At 46.3% G+C, this 17,274-nt stretch overlaps 1 protein-coding gene across 1 annotated transcript in view; it reads right to left on the reverse strand.

Annotated features, from left to right (window-relative positions):
- Positions 1 to 11,737: 11,737 nt before the first annotated feature.
- The window catches only part of top3b (DNA topoisomerase III beta), a 93,972-nt gene continuing 88,435 nt past the window's right edge, over positions 11,738 to 17,274 (reverse strand). The window contains exons 16-17 of the mRNA XM_068055356.1: positions 15,500 to 15,701; positions 11,738 to 13,856 (exon numbers count right to left, since the gene is read on the reverse strand). Of these exons, the coding sequence (XP_067911457.1) occupies positions 13,369 to 13,856; positions 15,500 to 15,701 (690 nt within the window). The 3' untranslated portion in view covers positions 11,738 to 13,368. The remainder of the gene's footprint in view (positions 13,857 to 15,499; positions 15,702 to 17,274) is intronic.

Here is a 17,274-nt window from a genome sequence, read left to right on the forward strand (position 1 = left end):
AGAGTTGCACACGAGGACACATGCAAGCACGGGGACACAAGTGGGATCACAAGGGCTGGCTCGCGCTGAGGGGACTTGCCTCGAGGTGTTTGGTTTTTCACCATGCCTTCCTTCCATGCAGACTTTCCCTACCCTCCTCACTGGCAGCCGCGATGACATTGACTACCAACACTGACGGCATGCTCGAGGGTTCGGATATGGGAGTTGGGGGAGGGGCACCAGCCTCACCCATCTGGGTTCTTTTGGCAGCCTGGGAGGCAGGGCAGTCTTTTTCCATAGGTGCTCCACCTCTTTACCAGTGTGGCACTGCAATGTCTGACATTCAGAAGATGAAGTAGGCAGCCCCCAGTACTGGATGGAGAACACAGCCTCTATGTTTTCCTCCCGCAACATTTCTACAGACTTGGTGGTGGAAGATGATGTGCCTGAGGCTGGTGTTTCTGAAGCTGACTGGGATCGGTGCTAACCCTGACCTCAGCTCCCCCAGTAGGTGAAGGTGGAGGAGGAGAAGCTCACCCGGAATAAAGGGTAGGACATTTGAGATGACGATCTGCTGCACAGTGGCCTCAAGAGGGTTCACCGGCAGGATGGTCCCGTGCAGTGAGCCCCCTCTCAAGGGCCAGGTGCACTGCCCACTTGGTCTTCAGAAACACAGCCTTCCCATACATCTTTGAGGTAGCTATGATGGCTGAAGCGCCAACAATCCCAGCCATGGCTTTGACACATGCCTTATGTCATTTTGGGGTGAATGTTGCACTTCACCCCATGTTTTCTGGTGTTTTGAGTGAATGGTGACAGGGCTGCAGGAGCAGCAGAGGCCGCACTCCCTCATAGGTCCTCACAGACCCCGCCACTGGCAAAGATGGAGTCACCATTGAAGCTTTGTGAGCTACACCCGCCCCAACTCTCAGGCCTGATGTTCCTGATGACAGACTTTGTCTGTGCAGAATGGCGCTGAAAAGGAGAAACCTTAGATTGGGATGGGACAGTGGCTTCCTCCCTTCCATACAGTTCTAAGATATAACAATAATTAGTGAGGAGACCTAAGGTCAGGTTGGTTTCCTCTCAAAGAGGGAGAGATAGAGAGGGGAAGAGGAGGGAAGGAGGAAGGTTACATGGCAGGGTCACCATTCAAAGCTGGGCTCAGTGGGTGGGTGCTGCAAGGATGTACTTTTCAGCAGTTATTCAAGTCTCTGGTAGTGATCTTCTTGGTAGGGGGAGGAGATGTCTTCAGCTAGGACAGACGGAACTGCCCGGGCGCAGTCCTCCACTGGGTCATATTGATGAAAGAGAACCCCGCCCAGGCAGCTCCAACTGTCCTAGGGCAGCCATGGGCTTGTGTGTGCAGCCTAGACTTTTCAGGAGCACATATACACGCACTCACCCCCTCACAAACTTCCAGCCTTCTTTCCATCCCTACCTGCAAGTAACAGTCTTCATTGAAAGTGCACCAAGCACCCATCTCTTGCTATAAAGGTTGGTCACTCTCTCTCGTCCTCCGAAGCAGATGTTATTTCTTGTTGATTCTTCCTCTCTCTCCCCCCCCCTCCCAATATGGGAAGTCAGCAGCAAAGCAACTCAAAAATGCTCCCTCCTCCCAAGCTCCTCATTCTCTCTCTCTCTCCCCACTCCAGGCCATAACAGCAGCAGCAATACCTCTCCTCACCAGCCAGCAATGATTCTTCTCTTCCAGAAAGCCAGGTGGTGAAGGATATAACTGGAGCCAATCTTTACACAATTACAGAAGCATTTATTCACAAAGCTACACATTACAAACATGCACCGCCTAAACTCGAAGTACCAAATAAATTAAAGCAAGAGACTAGATATCCTAAAGCAAAGGACAAGATATCCCTAATGAGGGGGCTGTTGCTATTTATAGGACACAAGTTAATCTCTAGTTAATGCCCACTAGCTGCATACAATTAAACACAATTAATATACAACTAACATCTAGTTTGTGCTTCCCAGTTTCTGGACCAGCTCGACCCTTATCTTTGCCTTGGCGGCTTCTTCAGGTGGTCCAACTTCCTGAGATAGGTCAGAATGGAGTCATGTCACACAACATTGCCGCAGAAGGTCACTTTCAGGGTGCGTCTAGCGTTCCTGGTATCAACATTTTTGCAGTAGAGCAAGAGGACAAAATACCAGATGTACAAGGAATTTAATATAATTTTTTTTTTTAAAAAAGAGTAGCATAAGAAATTAGCATAGACTGGAGGTCAACCATGGGCACCTGCTCTGCATTGCTCAGCTATGCACTTGATGTTTCTACCATTGCTGGCAACCAGGAGCAGGATGTGGACCATGGCTCAGATGAGTGGCGGCTGGCCAGAGATGGACTTGCAGATGTTTTTCTGTATAACAGCTCCAATGTACAGATTTCCATCGGCTGCACAAACTAAAATAGAGCACTCCTGTGAGAGATGTCAGTTTTGCACAACTGTAGTTTACATTGAAACATTTTGGATTAAAAATTAGTTTGAGTGCAGGGGTCACAATTTGCGACCTGCCCGCACCGGTTCTGGTGGAGGTACGCAGAACACAAATTTTGTGCTGCCACAGCATTTACGTGATTGTAGTGTAGGACTGGACGTCTGCTGTGCTGCAGGCTGCCTCAGCTCAGCAGGGGGACTAGGAGCATTTGCTTATACCATGTAGGACAGCCAGCCTTAAAGGCAGTCTATCCCTCTTAAAGGGAAGATGCACTGAATACAATTGCTGCAATTCTAAACATAGAAAGTAGAACACCAGGGCAGAGAGAGGGCTGCAGGGTCATGGATTCGGAGCTGGAGGCCTGAGTGGTGGAAGTGAACAGGAGGAGAAACCCTATGGTTCCATGAGGGGGCCAGAAGGCCCTCATGGACAACCCAGAGAAGGGATTGGGAGGAGGTGGTCAAGGAGGTCATTTCTGGCATCAGGACCCAAGGACTTGGCAGCGATGCCACAAGAAGTCTGATGAACTCACACGATCGGTCAAGTTCAGGGAATGCATCTTCGCTTGATATCTCCTATCTACCGCTCCATCAGCCTCTCATGCTGCTCAATGTACCACAGCCCTATCACTTAGTCATCAGCAGCCCCTGGCACTCAGGACCCACACATAACATCCAGCTACTCCATCTCATCCTCACACCTACCTCTCACTGTCTCCACATCCCTCCAGCTATTCGGCCATTGCAAGCACATCACCCAAACACAGTCCAACACAATCACTCACATCCTTCCCTCTCTCTTGCAGGACAAGGTGGCACACAAAATAGAAGGGAACAGAGGAGAGCAGTGGGAGACAAGGACACCATCTCCAGAGCCTTATGGAGGAGATGGTACTGCACACAATGGGCCGGCTGTGAGGCGACGCTGAAAACATTGATGATGATGGTACATTCCTACTTTGTGCCCCATCTCAACTCTCAGCGTGTCCTCATTCTGCTCTCTGGCATATTGAGCAAGCAGCAGATGTTGTGACCATGAACATCTTGCTTTCCACACCATCCCACTTCCCTCATCCCAACCTTCCCCTTATAATTTTTTACTTTCAGACACCCACAGTGACGCAGTGGTTAGCACCGCAGCCTCACAGCTCCAGCGACCCGGGTTCAGTTCTGGGTACTGCCTGTGTGGAGTTTGCAAGTTCTCCCTGTGTCTGCGTGGGTTTCCGCCAGGTGCTCCGGTTTCCTCCCACCTCCAAAGACTTGCAGGTTGATAGGTAAATTGGCCATTGTAAATTGCCCCTAGTGTTGTAGGTAGGTGGTAGGAGAATGGTGGGGATGTGGTAGAGAATATGGGATTAATGTAGGATTAGTATAAATGGGTGGTTGTTGGTCGGCACAGACTCGGTGGGCCGAAGGGCCTGTTTCAGTGCTGTATCTCTAAATAAAATAAAATAAATAAAAATTGCTGCCTGCCCAGCCCCAGCAGGAGAGAGAACAACTGCATATCGCTGATGAAGAGCCCCTGTCTCTTGATCTGACACTCTTGGCCACCAGCTCAGATACTGGCACTGCACATACCTTACATGCCAAAATAAAGTCAGGATCAGCATGTGGTGAGCCACTGAGTACGAGTGGACTGCAGCCAGGTCTGAGGTAATGGATGGTTCATGTGGCAGCTTACCAGAGGGCAAGGTCACAGATGAGTTTGCTGCAGGGGACTCAGATGAGGACCTCGATGGGGCAGCATAAAGGAGAATGTTGAGGGACATGCACACCAAGATGATGGGTGCTTTAGCTGTCCTGCCTGACAGCCTGCCATCACGGTCAAAAAGCATGAAAAAGTTGGGCTCCAACTTGCCAGAGGGCATTGCGCAGAGCTTGTCCTCTCCGCAGCCTCTGTTCCATCTCCCTGTCATGCTGCAAACCCAGAGGCACTGCAACTTCAGCCTCCATACCTGTTGCAGCCTTTAGGGAGAGTTGAAAAGGCATAGTGAATGACTGACACCATTTGTACAGGTTTGTTGATGAACACACTAATAAATCATCAGGACCCCGGATCTGAGTTCACATCTGGTCAAGATTGATGTTTGTAAGGGTCCTACATGAAATGAGGTTGAGAAAATGTCAACACAGCTCTTAAGTGCATCACTCCACAAAACCCCCCTCTAATTCAGCAGTAAATTGGCTTAAGCAGGTTAGAGGACGGCACGTGTGGGAAATGGAAAACTATCAAGACTGATATCGTAAGAGGTGCTTTTCTAAGTTTGGGTTTGAGATACATTGCTGAGCGCACTGAAAGGAAGTTTAGTAAGATCCACCAAAAAAATTTAAAAATGCAATCATTTTCTGACAGGTCACATACTCATCTCCCTGTGAAGATACAGTAACATTCCCTGCCAAATCCAGGAACTCAACAACTTCAAAAGCACTTAAGCATTGTCAGACACTTTGCAACAGCAGAGCTTCATCAAAATCACCTTACCTGGGTACCTGACCCGAAAAGTAATGCTAGTGCAGGGCTCATCTTGCAGCTGAACACTTGATCTTTTGTGAGTGCCAAGCACATTTGTTGAATGGATCTGTATGGTCCAGCTTTGGTAAATGGGCGTCATATCAGCTGGTTGGGCTGTGTTGCGTCACGATCAAACACATTCAGATGTGTTCCTTGAAAGCACCGTTCTCAAGATAGTGGGTCATCCCGGCAGTTTTGCGCCCCAGGAGAGCTTTCGGCTTCGGTAGCACTGCCTCCATCAGCAGTATTGATTTGAATTTTGCACCCTTTATCTCTCAACTTCTTTCTTTTCCCCTTGACCAATGTTTCCATTTATACCTGCCATATCCACAGTGCAGGTCAGGAACAACAAATTTTGGTTACTCATTAAACACATTGCAATTTGAGAACTATTCTAAAAGAATGTAAAGATTTATAAATGTATTTTTACTTGTGGGAACCTGATCAGAGGGTTCAGGGTTGAATTGCTGATGTACTTCCCAAGAATTAGTCCAGATGGTGACCCTATTCCATGTCAATGCAGGATGTAGAGAGCCTGCTGATAAAGGCAGGCCCACAAAGGGATATAATGCTCTCTACTGGATAATGCAATGACATGCAGTGTAAGCTGCTGTCTGGAAAGAGTTTCTAAAATCTGACGTGAAAGGATAAATGAGTGTCAGAAAAATATTGCATTTTTCAAGCATTATATGTTGTGAATTTCACAAAACTTCCCTTCAGTGTGCCAGCAATGTACTTCAACCCCAATCTCAGAAAAGCACATACAAGTCTTGATGTCTTCCCACACATGCTATCCTATGACCTGTCAAAGTGTGATTGTGCTGAATTAGAGGGGGTTTAGTGCATCAAGACAAAAGCCCCAGGACCTGTGTTGGGATTTCCTCAACCTCATTTCATGTAGGATCCTTACAAATATCAGATGTGAACTTAGATCCAGGAATTCTGGTGATTGAATAGTTTGACATTATTTGTACAGATTTGTTGAGGAATAATTATTCACGATGCTTTGTCAACCTTCCCTAAACTTTCTACTTTTCCATTTTCCTTTCCTCCTTTAGGATTCACCTTAAAACCCACATCTTTGACCAAGCTTCTGGTCATCTCTCCGACTATCTCCTCCTTTGGCTTATTGCTTATTTTTACCCTGAAGCATCTTGGAACATTTTTCTACATTTTAAAGGCACTTTATAAATGCAAATTCTTGTGTGAATGTGTCACATTGAGGACATGGAATATGCATCCAAAACAGCCAATTCTTCTTCTTTGGCCTCCTTGTCTCGAGAGACAATGGGTAAGCGCCTGGAGGTGGTCAGTGGTTTGTGAAGCAGCGCCTGGAGTGGCTATAAAGGCCAATTCTAGAGTGACAGACTCTTCAACAGGTGCTACAGATAAAATTGGTTGTCGGGGCTGTTACACAGTTGGCTCTCCCCTTGCGCCTCTGTCTTTTTTCCTGCCAACTACTAAGTCTCTTCGACTCGCCACACTTTAGCCCTGCCTTTATGGCTGCCTGACAGCTCTGGCGATCACTGGCAACTGACTCCCACAACTTGTGATCAATGTCACAGGACTTCATGTCGCGTTTGCAGACCTCTTTAAAGCGAGACATGGACGGCCGGTGGGTCTAATACCAGTGATGAGCTCGCTGTACAATGTGTCCTTGGGGATCCTGCCATCTTCCATGCGGCTCACATGGCCAAGCCATCTCAAGCGCCGTTGGCTCAGTAGGGTGTATGTGCTGGGGATGTTGGCCGCCTCGAGGACTTCTGTGTTGGAGATACGGTCCTGCCACCTGATGCCAAGGATTCTCCGGAGGCAGCGAAGATGGAATGAATTGAGACGCCGCTCTTGGCTGATATATATTGTCCAGGCCTCGCTGCCGTAGAGCAAGGTACTGAGGACACAGGCTTGATACACTCGGACTTTTGTGTTCCGTGTCAGTGCGCCATTTTCCCACACTCTCTTGGCCAGTCTGGACATAGCAGAGGAAGCCTTTCCCATGCGCTCGTTTAATTCTGCATCGAGGGACAGGTTACTGGTGATAGTTGAGCCGAGGTATGTGAACTCTTGAACCACTTCGAGAGTGTGGTCGCCGATATTGATAGATGGGACATTTCTGACGTCCTGTCCCATGATGTTCATTTTCTTGAGGCTGATGGTTAGGCCAAATTCATTACAGGCAGCCGCAATCCTGTCAATGAGTCTCTGCAGACACTCTTCAGTGTGAGATGTTAATGCAGCATCGTCAGCAAAGAGGAGTTCCCTGATGAGGACCTTCCGTACTTTGGTCTTCGCTCTTAGACGGGCAAGGTTGAACAACCTGCCACCTGATCTTGTGTGGAGGAAAATTTCTTCTTCTGAAGACTTGAACGCATGTGAGAGCAGCAGGGAGAAGAAGATCCCAAACAGTGTGGGTGCGAGAACACAGCCCTGTTTCATGCCACTCAGGATAGGAAAGGGGTCTGATGAGGCGCCGCTATGCTGAATTGTGCCTTTCATATTATCATGGAATGAAGCGATAATACTTAGTAGCTTTGGTGGATCTTTGCTAGTAGTCTGAAGAGACCACGTCTGCTGACGAGGTCAAAGGCTTTGGTGAGATCAATGAAAGCAATGTAGAGGGGCATCTGTTGTTCACGGCATTTCTCATGCAGCTGGCGAAGGGAGAACAGCATGTCAATGGTCGATCTCTCTGCTCGAAAGCCACACTGTGCCTCAGGGCAGACACGCTCAGCCAGCTTCTGGAGCTTGTTTAAAGCGACTCAAGCGAAGACTTTCCACACTATGCTGAGCAGGAAGATTCCACGGCAGTTGTTGCAGTCACCGCGGTCACCCTTTTGTTCTTATAGAGGGTGATGATGTTGGCATCGCGCATGTCCTGTGGTACTGCTCCCTCATCCCAGCACAGGCTAAGCAGTTTGTAGAGCGCTGAAAGTATAGCAGGCTTGGCACTCTTGATTATTTCAAGGGTAATGTTGCGCTTCCCAGGGGCTTTTCCTGGCTAGAGAATCAATGGCATCACTGATTTCCGATTTTGTTGGCTGTACGTCCAGCTCATCCATGACTGGCAGAGACTGGGCTGCATTGAGGGCAGTCTCAGTGACAACATTTTCCCTGTTCCACCCAGTGGTCCACTTGCTTATGTTAGTCAGTGATCGTGTCCCCTGATTTAGATTTGAGGGGGGCGATCTTCTTGATGGTTGGCCCAAAAAGCTCTCAATGCCATCATACATTCCTCTGATGTTTCCGGTATCGGAGGCCAGCTGAATATGACTGCATAGGTGTTGCCAGTAGTCATTTGCGCAGCGCCTGGCTGTTCTTTGTGCAGCACTTCTGGCTGCTTTAAGTGCTACGGATGTTAACTCGCTGGGGGCATTCTTGTAGTTCAACAGTGCAATGCGATTAGCGGCTATGACAGGTTCCAGCTCTTCAAAGTGAGATTGAAACCAGTCTGCATTCTGCTTCACACGTTTGCCATAGGTGGTCATAGCTGAGTCATAAATGGTGTCTCTGATGTGGGCCCATTTGGTCTCTGTATCCCCTGTAGGAGTGTTTTGAAGGGCTTTTTCAAGTGAATTTAGAAACTTGCGTAACAGCTGTGGATGAGAAATTCTGCTAATGTTGATGCGCGTGCGGCCCTTCTGCTTGGAGTGATGCAGCTTCTTTGGTTTGAGTCTAACCTTGCTGCACACCAGGGAGTGGCCGGTGTCGCAGTTTGCACTGTGGAAGCTGCATGTGATTTGAACACTGTTTAAAGAGGCTCGACTTGTGACAATGTGGTCCAGCTGGTGCCAACGATGTGATCTTGGGTGACAGGGTTTAGTATGAAAGAACGAGTTGGTGATGCAGAGGTTATGATAGGTACACAACTCAAGCAGTCTCTGTCCATTCTCATTCATCTTTCCAATGCCATAGTGCCCAAGGCAGGAGGGCCACGAGTCATGGTCGGCCCCAACCCTGGCATTAAAGTCCCCCAGCAGGAACAGATGTTCGGTATTGGGGATGCTACTAATGATATTATGGAGTTCCTCGTAGAACTGGTATTTAGCTTCAAGTGGGGAGCAGAGTGTTGGAGCATAGATGCTGAGTAGGTGTACTGGACCAGAGACGGTGAACAGTCGGATGGACAGTATGCGTTCCGAGCCATTTGAGGGTGGTTCTATCATGCTGAGCAAAGAGTTTCTGATGGCGAAGCCCACTCCATGCTGTCTTGGTTCTTCAGGATCCCTACCCTGCCAGAAGGTGTAGTCTTGCTCTCTTAGAGATCTGCTCGTAGGGAGGCGTGTCTCCTGAAGTGCTGCAATGTCCATATTGAGTCTACTGAACTCGTTGTTAATGATGGCAGTCTTCCGAGAATTGTTGATTTGGGTAAGGTCTTCCGACAGGCCAGGACACATAGTTCTGACGTGCAATGACCCTGAGCTCCAAGCACCCATTGAAGCACGTGGACTGTGGCAGGACAGAACCTTACTGACCGGGGGCTGCCCAGTTTGAGGCAGGCGGTAGCTGTCCAGTGAGATGCGATGACCTCTCCCACCGACAAAGGCAACCTGTGGCGCCCAATCTCTACGCCAATTGAGCTGGACATAACCCGTAACTGCTGCCTTCCGTATTGTTTTGGTCGCTGTGAGGCGACTATGGAGTGACCTCTCCATGGCGTATGCCTGGGCGGATGTATGGAGGTTGTGAGTTGCCCAAGCGTCAAAACCTCCCTCTCGACCTTCCTGGTGGGGTCCAAAGGAGTGCAGAGCATGACGTTTGGCACCGGTATGGCTGCAGGAACTGCCGGAAACATGCCAAAGGTGACAAATGACTGCCTTCGGGGTTTCGCTCCGTATTTTCTGTTAGGGTTTACTCCCTTAGCCTTGGTCTCTTCAGAGACACCCACACGGCAGTGGGGTTGTTAGGGCCCCTGCTCAGGGATAGGTGGATGCCAGTGGGAGGAGGTGGGGGGGAAGGGGCTGCAGTGGGAAAGGGGTGCGAGGGGTTGAGCTGGGAGGGCGGCGCGAAGGGGGAGCTGGGAAAAGGGAGTGGGGGTGGAGGAAGGGGGACGCAGGGGGGAGGGGGTGGAGGAAGGGGGTGCAGGTAATAAAACATTTCATCAGCTCCCACCATTGTCCTCTAGTGATCCTCTAGGATTTCTTCAGTGAGAACAGTCCGAAATGGCGAGGGCTGTTTGTACCAGCTTTACACAAGCTTCGAGCACTAGTACCAGCAGGAATTCGCCGACATTGCGCTGCAGATATGCTTCGAGCCGCATCAGAGTACCTGAACGAAGTCAGATACAACAAAGGCAAGGTCTCCTTCCATGCTGTACACTGGGGGACGCTGATATCGAGGAGGCCATGCAGGCTGTGGGCTGGCCTGCTCGCCAGGGTCGCAATCCACTTATTGACAAAGCCGATGTAGATGGAAGCGACAGGTTCACCAAGAGCCCTATTACCCTGATGAGGTCCTTTCTTAAGTGCATTACTATTAACCAATTAATGAAGGTACTCCACCAGCATTCAGATCACTAGAAAACAGCCACTGCAGGCGTATAGAGGCCAATATACAAAGGCAAGCTTTCGACCATTAGAATCCCTCAATTAAATCCCAGTTTATAGTGCACTCCAAGGTATCCATTATTCTTCATGTAAATCATTTGAACTCTTCAATTAGACTTCAACCTGTAACTCATTCCCAGATACCTGTTACTCTATATACCAAAGCCTCAATTAGCCAATAGTTAGAACTTAGATTGGAGACTTAAAAGTTGTATTGCAGGCAAGAGGAGTCTCAGTGTCAACATAAGGTTAAAAAGGAACAATAGCACAGATACAAGCCTAAGGAAAAGCATCAACACCAGCTCGAGGAGGCTCTGTGCTGTATATTGAGTATATGGCTGTCTAGAGAAGGGTTGATTGTGTGAACCAACAGGACAGGCAAGAGGTAGCTCTCAGTCAGGAACTGTCTCATTCCACTGTCCCCAAACTATCATTGCTACCCCTTGTCCCTGTGAAACAGTCACAGTAACAGATTGCTTGGCCATTTGTGACTGCTATTGAGCTTAATAAATGAAAGCCATTCTAATATTACAGGAGTGAATGTCTCTAAAATGTACTAACCAACCCCACTGTCTCAAACTGATCCAGAAAGTAAGAAACATAATTGTTAGCCACTTCATTTGGTCCCATCACGTGAAGTTAATCCACATCTGATGAATGAATTAATCATTTGTGGACTGAATTTAATTTAATAGCAGCATCTTAAAGTAAATTAGCTCAAAATCCTTGTTAAATCAAAATGACAAAAATCCTGAAAAATTGAACTCCCCTTCCTATGGGAAATGCTTGGGTTCATTCAGCAGCTACCTGAGAGAGCAGCAAATTACTGTAAGGAAAATTGAAGGCAAGAGTCTCCATTTTAATCAGTCATGTATTACAGCAATCCCAAATGTTGCCCTTGAGTAAAACACTGTTTAGTACTGCGGCCACTGGCAAAAAATAAACATCAGACTATATAGTGTCAGAATAAAATCTCAGGGCTGCCAGACATTCAGACCTGATCATAAATGATTCCTCTGGCAGTCTAGTCCAGCAGCAAACCTCGAAGGGTTCCAGTTAACCAGAAACTAACTAAATTGCCACAGAAGAGCTGAAGTAACTGTACAATAGAGGTCACATCTCACCCTGCCAGGTAAAAAGTGTGCACAGATGAGGAAGATTGGTCAACTCAGCTCGCCTATCTGAGGGAAAATAAGGGTAAAGACAAGCTAAAGATTATAAAGATAATTTTAAAAATAAACATGAGCTTAAACAAATTAGTGTGTTTATTTATTCAATAATTGAAGGGGATAACAATTTGTATTGCAACTCTCCATATATACACATGTACACACAGTAACCAGTGCCTTTTTATAACATGTCTCAGATTTTGTATCCCTTTACGATTCCTTTGTAGATCCCACCTTTTCTACAACACGGACATCCTGTTATCTTTGATTAGTTCCAGTTGTCCCATTAATACAGAAAGCAGGTATCCTTCTCTCAGGCAGTTGACCATGTTTCCAAAGGCAGTGTTAATATTGAGTACAGTAATTTGTATTGTAAAACTGGCAGGTAGAGCAAAGCCAAAAAATAAAATGAATGTAGACACAGAACAATGTACTTTTTACAGGTTTGTAACTAGAAGACTGAGAGAGAGTAAAATCTAATGTAAATGTAAAACTTTTACAGTTTACTCAGAGCTCCAGAATAAACTTTGATCTGTCAGAGGTTTCCTTGTGACTGACTGTTCAGCCATCATCAGGACACTCTCTTGGGAGCAGACAGAATTATTGAGAAATTTCATTGATGCCTTGGATCTAACAGACGACCCAAATCCACAGCAACTTCAAAACTTCTGCCATATCCCAAATATTGAGTGAAACAACTGTTAGGAAAACAAACAGATTGAATATTCATAAAACCAGCAAGTGTTGGAAATTCATAGCAGCTTAATCAATGTGGAAGAAAATGAGCATGTTAACATTCATTGGAACATTTAATCTCTCTTTCAGATGCCGATTGATGTGCTGTCTATTTTGTTTTGATTTCAGCTTTCCAGAATTCCTGCACTTCAAGTAATTCAGTGTGTGTGAAATGCTTTGAATGTTTCAGAAAGATGTGATAAGGCACTAAATAAATACAAGCGTTTCCTCACTTTTTAATAATTCTAAAAAAATGTTTGGATGATTTGATTTTGTGTTCGACAGTTTTGAGTTGGCTGCAGCAGTGGCTCTTGTCCACAGTGGTCACCTGTTGTAAATGATGCCAGCTTACTGTGTTATGAAAAAAGGTAGTCTGCTCCAGGACAGACATCCATTCTGCAGTGAATCAGTAAAGTTGACCGAGCTTGTTTCTCATTGCTTTCACTGCATACTTGATAAAATATTTTTCCATGGCTGAATGATTATTTCCTGCACATTGCAGAAATTTATTAACATGCCAACTTCAGCACACTTTGTAAAAAGTGTCAAATAGTCTGCGTCGTTATTCTTCATACATGAGCTGAGATGGTCGATGTTGGCAGCATATTCAAATGTACAAGGCGTCACAGCCAAGGTCAGTGTGACACCCACACATATGTACAGTGCAGTAGAGGCTCCTGGACAGTAAATCAAGAACAAGAACCCTCAACCAGTTCCCTCCTCCACACCAACCCACTGAAGGAAACTCTCATTCCCCCATTCCTGCCCTGGCTGAGAACAGCACTGAACAGGGATCGGCCCAGTTCTGCACTGGGCCACGTGCTATCGGCTCAGCTATTAGGAAAGCACATCCAACACATTTAAAACAAAAAAATGAAAAAATAGAACAAGAGACAAACAGACCACAAATTCCTCAACTAACTTCAATGAAAATATGCCTCTGAATATGGGCTGTTCAAGACCCTTATTCATACCTACACGAAATAAGCAGCTAGTGCTGCCATTTTGTCTTTGGGTTTCTTTGGATTGTTCCTTCCTGGAGGTCTACGTCCTCTGCCCCTACCCCGCCCTCGTCTTCGGCCCTGCCCCCCACCACCCCGATGCATTGGGTGTTTCATTTTGGCATACTGAAGCTCAACAAGGTTCTGAAACACCGGATCGCAGAAGACACAGCCTGAATGCTGTGTCGCTTCGCCAGGCAGCGGTGACTTTGCCTTGTTGAAGTCCACGTCAACGATTGCAGCCTCGCACACATCACAGGTTTCAGACGATACCTTCACTCTGTGGGCATTTTCAAAGAAGTGTACCACCACATTGCATTTGTTACAAGCCATCTTCCACTTTGGGCCCGAGGTGGGGTCAAAGACCAGCACACCACTCTCGCATTCCACACACTGGACGATCCCCAGCAGGCTCAGCGAATGCTGACATGTTGGATGGGTGCATTCATTACATCCCATTCCTAAAAAAAAAAACAATGCTGTCACAAGTTGCACCTTCCATATCTCAGTGATATCTATTTTTCATCATTGTGTGAACACAACTCCTGGGGCTCAAACTCTGCCCAATAACTAGAGAGTGATGCACACTAACACATCAAGAATGACAAAACCTTTGGTCTTTATGAGCCTTATGGGATATCACAATGGAGCCTTTGGGGCAAAAAAATAAAGGTCAATACCCGTTCCCATTAATTTGCAGACATCTTAAATTGGTGATGCTAAGAATTTAGAATTTATCTACCAGTGAGGTAAAGTATGGATAGAGGTGAATATCACATGGACTCAACTGGTGACTGTGCTAAGGGGGAAGCCACTCAGAACAGAGATGAGGAGAAATTTCTTTACTCAGAGGGTTGTGAATCTTTGGAATTCTCTACTCTAGAGGGCTGTGGAAGCTCAGTCAGTTTGTTTAAAGCAGAAATTGACATATTTCTAAATACAAATGACATAAAAGGATATGAGGATAGTGTGGGAAAAAGGCATGGAAGTGGATGATCAGCCATGATCATTTTGAGTGGCGGGGCAGGCTCAATGGGCTGAATGGCCTACTCCTGTTCCTATGTTTCTATCACCTGACAACTAAAAGGAAGTTTGGGGATGTACTGGAAGTAAGCAGGCAACAGGAGTAAAAAGAAAAAGGGGATGGGGGGGGGGGGGGGGGGGGTGGTGGAGTGTGTGAATGAAAAATGTCTAACTCCCAAAACCAAGAAAAAAAGAGTGGATTAATCTAAAGTGGAAAAATATCAAGCTGTCATATTGCCAAAAAAAATCTCAAATTAACACAATATACGTATTTACGAATAGAACTGTCTTACTCGTTTACCCTCCTCACCTTTTCCTTCCACTTACAACATTCCCTACTTTAAAGCGTCTGCTCATCATCAATCACTATTCCTGATTTACCTTGTCTTCTATTCTTTTCAATTTTGCTGGTGTCTGCACTCTGACCCTCAGCCATCACCTGAATTTATCGATAACAACAAACTCTGTGTGTTAGCAGGTGACAGCAGATTAATGTGAAGAGATAATGGGTTTGCAATAAGTCATTCTTTGTCAAGTAAATGACTCTGGAAAGTTGTGATTATATGACACTGAGTTGTGGGTATAGCTATGTACTAGCATGCAGGGAGACATGCATCATAGATGCTCCTTTCCATAAGGGTGGATGTGCCTTTCCCAGTGGTACAGCATGGTGTAATGTGATATTGAGTCATTTGAATCAGGGGGTCCCAGGATCAATCTCTGGTCTGTGCAGAAGTTGAATAGTACACCTGGCCTCTGTTGCCCTGTCTAGAGTGGGATGAATTGCTATCTAGTGACTCCAACTGGTTAGTTTGTGTGGGGAAATACCATGAAACCCACGACAGGTAAACAGCCCACCAGTGTCAGTGACTAGGCTCACACATTAAGAAAGGCCACCAGGGTGGGAACCGATGACACCTGCAGAACTACCTCAGTAGTCAGGATGCTCAAGAAAAGGAAAAAAAAACTGTAAATAAAAATAAACAAACAAGGATGATCAGGATTATTCTCTATTTGTGACAGACTCTCAAACAAAATGAACCAGTGAGTGGAGTCAGCACTGGTTTCAGCAGCTCCTCACCTTTCCTCATATCACGGAATGGTGGGTGGTTGTAGCAATACGGACACAGCGGGTAACTCTTCCCCCTGGAACCAGACGACCAGAGAACAAGTTCAAACTCATCCAGAGGGCAGCGGAGCTCTTTGTACAGTTTAATGGTTCCATTCTGCGGTAAGCTGTAGGTATCATCACAATGGGAACAGTGCATCCGGCTGGGTTTGGCCTGGAGATAACAATCAGCTATTAGCAACACTAATCGCTTAATAAGGTCATTACTGCAGAGCGGGCTTAGAATGTTCTACTTCTGGGATTACAGGCATTAGGTACAGGATTATTTTACACAGACTCAGCAACTACAGCGTTGGAGCCCTGAATTTCCATTGACATACTCAGTGACTAGTATGTTAGAGCCCTAGAGTTCCACTTACAGACTTGGTAACTACAGAACTAGAACCTTGGATACGCATTCACAGACCTGTTAACGACAGAATTAAACCCTGGACACCCAGTCAAAGGTCTGGTAACTACAGAACTAAACTCTGGACACTCAATGGAGACCTAATAACTAAAGAACGAGCACCCTGGACATGCATCTACAGATCTGGGAACTACAAAACTATAACCTTGGATACTCATCCACAGACCTGCCAACTACAGAAGCAGAGCCTTGGACTTGCATTCATCGATCTGGTAACTACAATACGAGGACCCTGGATGCCCATTCATAGACCCAACAACTAAAGAACAAAAGCCCTGGACTCCCATAAACTGCTCTGTAACTATAGTGAGTGTGTGCGCAGGACTCCTTTTCACTTCCCAGTAACTATACTGAGAGTACTGGATTCCCATTCACTGCCCAAGAACTGTATTAAGAGTACTGCACTCCCATGCACGGGCCCAGTATTACTGTCCAAGAGTACGGTTTTGCATTTACTGGTAACTACTGGTATTTACTGGTAATTATACACATACTAAAGAATAACACAAATAGACATATAAGATTTATAGAAATACAAATAGAAATGCTGCAAATCTGAATCAAAAAACACAAAATTCTAGAAACAGACAGCAGATAATAAAACTTTGCAAAACTACGGGTTAACATGACCTTTCCTCATGAACGGAATTCTGGATTTACACCAGCAGTGGTTTTGATTGATGTCAAGTGCTCTCTATAAACCATTAATGCCCTAAATGTATCTTTTCATCCAGTTCCTTACCCGATCTGGCCTACAGCAATGTGGTTGATTATTAACTGCCCTCTAAAATGGCCTAGCAAGCCACTCAGCTGTATCAAACTGCTACAGAAAAGTCAAAAAAGAATTAAACCAGACAGCCCACCTGGCATCGACCTAGGCACTGGAGACGGCAAAGTCACACCCTGCCCGGTTGGCCCTGCAAAGTCCTTTTCACCAATATCTGGGGACACGCCAAAATTGGGAGAGCTGTCCCACAGATTAGTCAAGCAACAGCCTGACAGTCATATTCATTGACTCATACCCTGGGTATGTCCTGTCCTATTGGCACAACAGATCCAGCAGAGGTGGCAGCACAATGGTACAAGGTTAGGAGGAAACGGCCCTAGGAGTCCTCAAAATTGACTCTGGACCCCATGAAGTCTCATGGCACCAGGCCAAACGTGGGCAAGGAAACCTCCAGTTGATTACCACCTACCACCACCTCTTCCTTCAGCTGATGAATCAGTACTCCTCCACTTTGAACACCACTTGGAAGAAGCACGGAGGGTAACAAGGGCACAGAATGAACTCTGGGTGGGGGACTTTAATGTTCATCAC

Source organism: Heterodontus francisci, chromosome 23 (genome assembly GCF_036365525.1).
Source record: "Heterodontus francisci isolate sHetFra1 chromosome 23, sHetFra1.hap1, whole genome shotgun sequence".
NCBI classification, from domain to species: domain Eukaryota; kingdom Metazoa; phylum Chordata; class Chondrichthyes; order Heterodontiformes; family Heterodontidae; genus Heterodontus; species Heterodontus francisci.